Here is a 10,235-nt window from a genome sequence, read left to right as displayed (position 1 = left end):
TCGAGTAAAGATCATAAATACAGTGCACAGAATGAAATTTTTAATAGCTTTCATCAAACTCGTCAATTATCTTTATTTGTCATCAATGTTTCTCTTTTGTAAGCAACAGAATGTGAAAGTTCACTAATAATCGAATATCGTAATAATCCGATACTTTACCACGATGGGCTGCAATATTTCAAGAAGTTCACTTTCAGTGAAGATTTAAGATGCATATTAGAATATAATTTTTATCTACGTACGAATGAAAATGTATTTGGTTGTAAATGGAAGAAGAAAGTAATTACCGAAGCCACACTTTGTAACAAGACATTTAACGGGAAGTAATAATGGTGTCTGACCAAGCAAGTTTCTTTGTTTATCTTATGTCGCTGAAGAGATGCGCTTGTGTAGCAGACCAGAGAGGCCGAAGCCTCAGAATTAATTCAGATGCCACTGTTGCAGAAAGTGCTATTTTCGCTACTGACACTGGTCTACTGCTTTTACCTGACAGTTGGTAATAACTTGCCATTAAAATTCACTGATGGATGACAATACACGAGTAAGCGAATTTTGATTGTGTGGTTTGCCATACAATTGCATGGAGGGTAATACTTAATGTTCATATTTCACTCGGTTCCGCACCCAGTGGTTTAGTGATGGCCTCAGCCGACTTTGCATTACGAGAGCCGTATCTGGGGATGGACGGAACCTTCGTGGATATCACAGAAACTGAAACAACTTTGAAAGAGCAATTTTATTGAAATATATAGTAGATTTCCGGTTAAAGGTGAGAATTTACTTCTTTTTTATTTTTTAAGGGACGGATCAGGTTTGCTCTTTAAGGTCCGTTTTGAGAAGGGACCTCTCGATTTTTAGTTAAGACACTCCTCCCCCCATTCCAGCATAACAAAGTGGTGAATTAAAGTTCGAATTACAAACTTTGAATTCCCTATATACACTCTCATCATGTCCTAAACACCTGGTCCACTGACTTCTCAAAGAGAAATTGAAAACACGCGCCAGCACAATTCTTCATAGATGAGAGTCGACCATTTCACCAGGATTTTCTATTGCCGATTTCCACTTTCAATTGCTTTAATAAGCTTTTTTCGAGGTCCTAGTGGAAGACCAAGACTTTTCAAGTCTTCTTCATACATTTTTCACCAATTTGTAACACGCACTTTCGGAAATATTCCTCCATTCCGTTATCCTGATTGAAAAGACTTCCCACTGTCAGACGCTTTAAAATTCCTCCCACAGCAGGAAATCTTTCCAATTACCATTCCAGTCTGTCCCACAGTAGTTCTGGTTAGTTTTCAAATCGGCACTCTGAGCTGGAGAGTGTATTACTGTCATAAATAATTTGCATGTTCATTTATTGTGTAATATAGTGTCCATTAAAACACAATATCCCTCTATGTACAGATTCTGAAGGAAAGATACTTCATGCAGGAAGCTTTCATTGAAAGAATTGTTACTATTTTTAATGTTTTACTTATGATATATACCATAGTATCTGAGTTCTTAATCTACAATAAGCTAGTATCGAAAATAGTTCTGTAGATATACATTTGGCTAAGAAATGTTTAGGGTGAGAACTCTGGATTAGTGCACGTTTATGAAAAAAAATCCATTCTGTTAACTCATGTGCAGAGTTAATGAAGTACAAGTCAGTGTTTCATATTTGAGGTAGATAGGACGGACAGAGACAGAATAATGTCATTTGCTTATTTACAGTTGCTCTTAAGAGGCTATTCGAGGTTACATCGTCTATAAATATTCACACAAAGAAGTAGCAGGCATTGGCAGAGTTGCTAATATTCACATAGAATTCATATAACCTCATCATGTCATAAACACCTGGCCACTGACTTCTCAAAGAGAAATTGAAAACACACACCAGCACAATTCTTCACAGATGAGAGTCGACCATTTCACCAGGATTTTCTATTGCCGATTTCCGCTTTTCAATTGCTTTAATAAGCTTTTTTCTAGGTCCTAGTGGAAGACCAAGACTTTTCAAGTCTTCGTCATTCAGCAACAGAAGAGAATCCAAGTCAATTTTCTCCTTTGAAAAGAGTGGCATGTAGTCTTCAAGGCTGTGAGCAGCTAGAAACAAAATGATGGGAATGTCGTCCCCAACTTCCTCGTCATCGAAGTTGGTCAGGTCGTCTTCGTCCCACGGGCCGTGTCGATTACGTTGAGCAAGGCTACTAGCACTACCGATGCTGTCGTCAACGCTACCGTTCCGGGGATCGGAGCCCTTTTCACTAACCTGAGGAGAAACTTCTTCTTCGTCATTTCCTTCATCTTCTTCTTCGTCCTTATCTTCCACTTCTTCTTTGTCGGGAGGCAGAGACATCAGCGTCCCTGACATCGAATTGCGGAAGGAGACACTGCCGAATCCCGGACGTTCGAAAATACTCGAAGGCTCAGAACTAACAAGCTCATCACCGAGTCCCGAATCGGTAGTGTGGAGGAAGTCGGGTTCGCTTATGGCACGCGATAATTCACTGTGACTGTCGAAGAGATCTTTTAGATGCCTCCGTTGACCAGCCGAAGAAGTACTTTGAGTGTCGAATTTTGGTACGTACATCACCTCCGAGTCTCTGCGTAAACCCGACAGTGACCTGATGGATCTCCTGCCATCCGTCTCGACCTCCCTCACTTTGAAGTCCACAGCAGTCTGGACAGTAGTCTGTTTCTTCTGTTGAACCTTCTTAGAAACTGCTCCAAGACCTTTTCGGGTTGTTCCTGCCCCTGTATTGATGAGGTCAGAATATTTCTGAGAGGAATACAGAGCTTTGGAGTCCCTTCGTACACTTTGGCCCTCAGGAATCTTGGAGCCATTGACGATCAACTCGTTACCGAACACTTTTCTTCTTTGTCTCTCTAATTCCTTTTCTTCTTTTTCTGCTTTTCGTGCTGCCTTCCTTTGCAATTTCTGGTAGTTCTTGATTCTTTTCTCTGCGTCCACCACTGCCTTTTCCTTCAACTTCTGCACAATTTTCTTGTTAAGTGCACTTTGCCTCGCTATAATGTCGTCCAGATACCTAAGGATTTCATCTCTCTGGTTCATGGCGGAAATATCGGAAGCTGTATGGAAGTCGTTGTCCAAAGCCCACATATTGACTCCAAAGTTGACTAGGAAGGAGACGCAGTTCATGTGTCCATTTGCAGCTGCACAGTGCAAAGCAGTGTTCCCGTAATGGTCGCATCGGTCAGGATCACCCCTGAAAAAGCAAAAAACAATTATAATTAAACAATGAAACTACATAATACATTTTCGCTATTAAAGATACTAAACAGCACAATAATAAATATGAAAATCATAAAATTACTTGCAGAATATGATTTAAAACTGATGTGTCTATAACTGTCTTTAGAATAAACTTCAGCCAATATAATAATACCTCTAGGAGGCCCAGAAGAACAAGAAAAATTTATCTTGTCAAGTCGGAAAGAGAATCAGTACTGCCGATAACTAATTTATTGAAGAATTTTAAATCTGCAATATTTTCGATATTCTTCAAGTCTGTTTTTACAGCATAAATATTTGGTACATTCTTTGTAGCATTTATATTTGTTATTTAATATTTAGTTGCAAAGAAAGACCCACTTCCAACCGAACTATGTCTTGGGAGTTAAAGAATCTACTTCTTTAACTGGAGCAGTGCCGTCAACGCCTAGACGACTGCGGAACGGTGGAAAAAGATCATATAGTCTGACGAGTAGCAATTTGCAGATTTTTGCACCAATAGTAGGTGAAAGTATGTGAACCTCATCAAGCAATGTATCTAGATTGTGTAGTCTCCACCATTCAAGCTGCTTCAGGTGGTACCATAGTATGGGGTATGTTCTGTTGATACGGACTGGATCCGCTCCTACCGTTAGGTGGTCGTGTTACCTCCATTTCGACGAACTTCACCTTGCAATGCTTCATTTCCATCCGAATTGTGGTGGATTATTTCTAAAGAACAAAGCAACTATCCACCGTGGAAAAATTGTAACTGAATGGTTTCAGGAATATTCCCAAGCTTTCCAACATCTACCCTAGCAGCCTAACTCTCCATATCAACCAAAAATATCTGGGATATGTTTGAAAAAGCATTTCGGCTTCGCAGTTCTCTACCTGATGGAAGAATTGTCAAATCTGGAGCTAGACTCCCTCTGACACCTAGTGGAATCTATGCCCGACGTATATGGACTATAATTCAGACAAACGATGGCCCTACTACTTAATAAAGGTTTCTAATTTTTTGGCAAATGAGTGTGTGTGGTGATATTGTGGTTTTTAGTATAAAGCTTTTCTTCTCAGTGAGATTTAATATTGCGCCATATTAATTAAAAATTTTCACAGCTCAGAGCTACAAGAATTGAAATACCAGCGCACTCGTCACGATCTGCAATGCAACCCAAGTGCGCAAAATCCATCACCGTTGTCAAGTTCAAGGCTGCTTCTGCTGGCAGCGAAATTTCTTATAATTACCTTACGACAGCCGAACGTGTGTAGATTTAATGGCGCTGTCAAAGGTGAACTCACTATACGACTTCACGTGCTGCTGCTTAGCCATCAATTTTATTGACAACTTGCCCATGACCCAGGGCCGGTTCGAGAGGAAATTTCACACAAGAAAATATCCTGTGTGTTTCTCCTCACCGTCTCACAGAGGAAACATCTGTAATATTTTCAAGAATAAATAATAGGTTTGTTAGGTTGCATTAGATGTATGTACGTGCCAAAGCAACTAAGGCAATAAAGCGTCATTATAATGCATCTGTAATTGAGTGTATTTTTCGGTTAGTTTCCCTGTTTGTCGGACGAAAAATCCGAGGACAAAAGCATTCAACCCTTGCCTGAGACAAAGAAATCCATGACAATTCCTCGCTTCATGAGATTCGAACTCGAGCTTTTAACATCAGGTGGGAGGACGGTGGTTAAATCCACTGCGCTTACCAACGAAGGAATTTTTTCCCCTTTATTTATACATTAAAGAAATACAAAGTGGTTATAACTAAACATAACCAGGAAATGACGAGGGAGAAAAGTCTGTAGAGCGCTACATTTTACTAGCTCAGCCATATTGTAAAAAAAGCTAATAAGAGTTCCTCCCATTGAGGAACGTCGGCCTCATCTACAAGACGTGGAACAATGGCAAACTTTATCTATGGTGCTAACTGATGGGTAGCTCTTAATGAATAAGATTTATTGGTAATCAGCGTTGGACAACTCACAACTCAGAGTTGTCCAATGCTGATTACCAATAAGTGTTGGACAGCTCAGAGTTCCTGAGACACAGAGTATTTTCTGGAGCCTCACAGAGAAAGGCTCACTGGCTAATAACAGATCAAACGAGGACTTCCGTTAGTTCCAAAGAAGGCTGAGCCCCCCCCCCCCACACACACACAAATACCGAGACTACAAGCCAGGATTTAGGCACAAATCATGACTTGGGTCCTCTCTATCCGAGGAACCTTTCCATTCCTCTTAGTGAAAACTACTATTCCCATGTCCGTCACCGCGGAGGGATATTGTTGCTAAAGATCCCGTTGGGACCGTTCCTTAATCTGTCGGTGGGATGGAGAGAATTTAATAATATCTTTAATTGTCATTGTATGTGCATATTAAGTACATGGTATGTACCGCAGTTACAGATTAAACTTTATTTTATTTTTCAATTCGTTTCAAAGTTTGGTCAGTGAGTGAAAGAATTTCACTGTATCCAGTCCGCGACCTCGGATGATTCTTTCAAATTCATCCCAGCGGTCAAGTTTTTTTGTAGTCCTATTTTTTTTAAAGCAAGATATTGAAGTTCCCAGTAAACAGTGGCACCATCTATCAGCAAATTACGCCTTTAGAATTTAACAGGACAAGAATATAGACCTGCTCTTTTTTTTCCAAATCATGTTCTATTTTTTGTTTTATTTTTTTTTTTTTTCCTCTCTCTCTCTTTTTCCCAACCTCTCCCGAGGGTGCTTCCCTTTATAACTGAATCATGGCATTTCAGTCACTTGTACAATATATTTAAAGGAATTTTAGAAGTGCACGTTAAAAAAAAAAAAAAAACATGTATTAGTGAGATGTGTGTATTGCTGGTACATCATAATATTTTCACGTTAGGTGAATTTATTTATACCAGTTTGAATACCCACTAACGCAAAATCAAGCCATATTTTAAACACGGTTGCTATTAGCTCCTTCTTGAAGAAATAAAATACACTTATGAATTGAAGTTTGCTGGGGCCCGGTAGCCATGTTAGCAAGAGCGCTAGGCTGTACTGAGTGTATTTGGGGTTCGAGCCCAGCAGTTGTAGCTGGAAGTTAGTCGCGGTTTTCGCACTCAGTATCTGGAGTTAGTCGGTCTCAGGCCGTGGTCGTGAGGTTTTCTCCGGGAGCTCCGGTTTCCCCTCACCAACCCAAAAACCGACCGTAGTACACTCGCAGGGGCACAGACACCTACACATTTTCTCTTCAAAATCCAACACACGGGGTTTTTTCCCCGTGGGCTGGATATTGAAGAGAGGTGAGGGAGGGTTTACATGGGGTGGTACCTCCCACCCCATGCACTTTTTAATATTGTTGTGTAGGTGTGTCATCTGTTGTCTTATATCCAAAAGGACTTCCGTCCTTGATATCTCAAATAAGGACCAATAGAGGGCGCAAAAAGTTTGAAGTGTGTTACTTTGTGTTGTACAGAGGACTATCAAGCAGGGAATTTTCTGGTTTGCATTGTTATAGTTGAAGCTTTTGGTGACTTCAGCTGGTAAGTGATTCTTAAGTATCAATTGCCGAGGCCTTTTTCAAGCTTTCTTTTTATAGTAATTATTCTTATTACGTATAAAATTGGGACAATGTATTGATGTTTGTAAGAGGTCATTCTCTTGTCCAGTGGACACGTACGATTTAGACCTTTCTGATAATAAAAAGTATGTTGGTAACTCTTTATCGTACTGATAATTGTTACTTCAAAGAGTAATTAACATTATATCTTTGCCCTAACTACTTTCAATCGCGTTAATGACATTCACAAATGAATACTTTGTCTCTACTAGTTGAGTAAGAATTTCTGTAGTTTTGTGTTTTCATTATATTTGTTGTATTTAAGATTGGACCGGAACGGCATTCCGGTTGATAAGTTTATTTTAAAAAGTGAACTCGAGCAGTTTAATCAAATGACAGAAAGCTGCTCTGCATGTTCGCATGCATCGTATAAAGTATGTATATTTTAACTTGTTTCTGTTCCCAAATATGAGCATTTTACAATTCGAATGATGTTACAACACGTGCAATCAAGACCCGCTCCATTTTTGTTAAAGTTTCCTTCTAACCGTAAATCTACTTCCTCGCTGGATTATCAGTGGCAAGTGGGGGGAGATCAGAAAATACATCGCACCCATTTTCGAAGAATTCTATTTGCTACTTCGTTCTAAATGATATCCTAAAAGACTCTTTTGCTTAAGAGATTTCAGCGGAATATACAGTCTGCGAATTAAGATTGATTGAGCTTGCCAAGGTGTCAAGAATTGTTCCTCAACTCCTTCAATTATTCCGTGAGTACGTTTTACTTTTGTTGTAATTTCGTTGCTGTAAAAACATTGGAAACTGAATCTACCATTTGTAGAAAGGTTTATTATTAAAATCGTGTTCATTTAAATCTTGCAGTGGCTAATTTGGTTCTAAAGTCTTCAGGATGTTTGTTAGTTTTTTTTTTTTTTCTTTTCTTTAAATAAATCTGGAAGTGTAGTCGTAAAAGGGCTTGTATAAAACTGATGATATTCTTTCCCCCCTTTTAATTAATTAATTTTATTTTTTTAGCTACAAATAATTTGTCATAATCTTCTCTACCTCACCCCATTTAAACTCGCATTATTTTCGAACTGCTACGCATCCCAGTTGATGACCCCGTTCGATATTCAATTTGATTATGATCGCGTTCCTTTTATTTTTAATGTGATTACAAAGACAAAAAATAAGCCTAATACGCATAATTCGAAGTCTCGCTCCATTAAAAGAGTATTTTCTCCATTTAAAAGGACTTTATAATTTATTTCTTACTATTGAGATAATCTTTCTTTCCTTCCTTCCCCCTTTTAGACTTTGTTTTGGCTCGTACAATAGCTCCAATCTATCACTTCTGCTCGTGTCTAAATCAGGTGTTGGCATACCGAGTTCCAGTGATGAATATTTGTAACAAGACAATCAATAAGGAAACAGTTCCCTTACTGATTCTCTGGGTCAAGTTTTTAAACATATAATTTAGGCCAGCCCTTGTTCTAAATTACCGATGCACGCAGAGTGAATTTCATGGGTGTGTGTGGGAAGAAAGGTTTAAACTCAATTGCTATTGCCTCATCTACAACTTTGTGTGCAAGAACATGGACAAAGATTGTAAGCAAACCACTTATTCCATAACGATGACTGTGCTTGTGAAAGTTAGTGTTGCTGTACCTTATACGAGTATTCATAATTATTTGTTCTTCTGATTATTATTCAGAAGAATAAAGCTCTTCCTAGTTGCACCAGGACGAGCTGCTTTGCAGGAGAGGTTAATACAAGTACATACGGTAAGTACCCCTGAACGTACTATTTAATTTGGTATCATGGATATTATGAACTGCCCCACGAGTGCATCGATGCTGTTCTTTGGTTTTTGGGATGGTGGGTGCATATCGTGGAGTTTTTCCTGTCCTGGCACAAAAGTACGGAATACTACACAAAAACACGTCTTATCAAAGTGACAAGGGAGCGCTTTTGCATTTCCATACAGCACAAAGAAAGAGAGATAAAAAAAGGAAATTTAAAAACTTTTAATGCAAATTTCTCATTGAATGAAGAGTTTTTGATGTGCTTAATATACGACCTTCCTCCATACCCTTTTGGAGGGAAATGCCGCATTCAAAACTGTACAAATGCGAATATCCCATATTCATTTCGTCCAGGATGTGTATTATAGCTTGTACATTCACCTGCACCGAACAGTATTCAATGTCCGTGACACAACCAACACATGCGCGTTGGGAATGTCCGTTTATTGTTTGTACAGACACAGGAAAAGTGAAGAGGGATTTTTACGGCACAAAGGACATCTGCATGGCATTTGAAACAGGGCGTAGTTTTTGGCGCAGATCAACCAGCAGAGGGTAAAACAGTCCTTTTGTGCGTGCTTCCTTTTTTCTATTTTTCTGTTAAGCATTTAACAAGACCTTAACGACTGCTCGCTGAATTCATCAGTTTTGCTTTCATTTTTCCCTTCTATGTTAACCGGGTTTTATCGCGTTTGGCACAGTTACAAAGAATACTTATCTCCACTAACCTGCAGCTGACTCGACAGAACAAAACCACATGGCCTACACATTTTAAAACAATCTCAAGCAGTCCGTTTGGAAGCGCGTAATGTTGGGTGTACTTCGTGATTTTTTCTTTTTCTTTTCCCCTAGCCCGTTTCTTTTTAATCACGGGGTCAGTCAGAATTAAGGAATAACACCAAAGCTACCTTGTTTCTCTTGAAACAGGATGTATATAGATGGGCGAAATATAGTAATTTTGCACAGAAGTTTATTCTTCATTGTTATGAGCAAGAGTTCCTGTTTCGCGTACTACTAATGACGTGGATCATTAGTCTTAATGAAGCGAATTTAGGTAAGGCAAATGACATATAATTGTCGTGTATTACGTGTCGTGCAACGTTGGGGGCAAGAAAAACAAAATACTAGCACAGATTAAGCAAGGAGGGATCTCCACGGTTCGTTAAGCTGACAGCAGCCTAACGACAGCACAAAAATCATGAGTTGGATTCCCGTTACTACGTTTTAGAAATTTTTGCGGTGGGTTGTTTTGGTCAGTTCTGAGTTAGCTAGTATCTGTGGTCATCACCCCATCTGTGTGCACTTCGTTTTTCAGACTGCGTTAAAATATTTGCAAATATATCGTCAAAAACAGTACGACAAAGTATAAGACACCGTTCGGAGGGAGAGTAAAAGGGGCCTAAATAGGGTCCCTTTTATATTTTTTCTTGGGGTAGGGGAAATCAAAGTTGTGCCTCTGTTGATGATTGCTGTTTCTGCTGTACATCAGTATGATGACCACCTTGGCTAATTTTAAGAACATTTTTCACGTCGAAAAGTGTATTCTTCAAATTGAATTTGATACGAAGTTGGTCAAATGCAGCTAGGATTTTAAGTAATTGTTGTAAAACATTAGACTGAAGAAGACGCGTGGCAAAACCATTTTTGAAAAATTTCAAAGATGGTTT

General features: G+C 39.1%; 1 protein-coding gene across 3 annotated transcripts in view; it reads right to left on the bottom strand.

Moving 5' to 3' along the window:
- Positions 1 to 1,665: 1,665 nt before the first annotated feature.
- Positions 1,666 to 10,235, bottom strand: part of Sans (SAM_USH1G_HARP domain-containing protein Sans) — a 64,006-nt gene continuing 55,436 nt past the window's right edge. Inside the window, exons 2-3 of one of the 3 annotated variants that reach the window (XM_090387124.1) lie at positions 2,318 to 3,215; positions 1,666 to 2,257 (exon numbers count right to left, since the gene is read on the bottom strand). In XM_090387124.1, the coding sequence (XP_090243250.1) occupies positions 1,895 to 2,257; positions 2,318 to 3,215 (1,261 nt within the window). In that variant the 3' untranslated portion in view covers positions 1,666 to 1,894. Of the gene's footprint in view, positions 3,216 to 10,235 lie in introns of all 3 variants that reach the window. The other 2 variants (XM_090387125.1, XM_090387123.1) reach the window with 2 other exon arrangements.

Source organism: Mastigoproctus giganteus, chromosome 13 (assembly GCF_048544385.1).
Source record: "Mastigoproctus giganteus isolate SK-2022 chromosome 13, ASM4854438v1, whole genome shotgun sequence".
NCBI lineage: Eukaryota > Metazoa > Arthropoda > Arachnida > Uropygi > Thelyphonidae > Mastigoproctus > Mastigoproctus giganteus.
The sequence above is the reverse complement of the archived record's forward strand: the minus strand, read 5'-3'. Positions and strand labels throughout refer to the sequence as shown.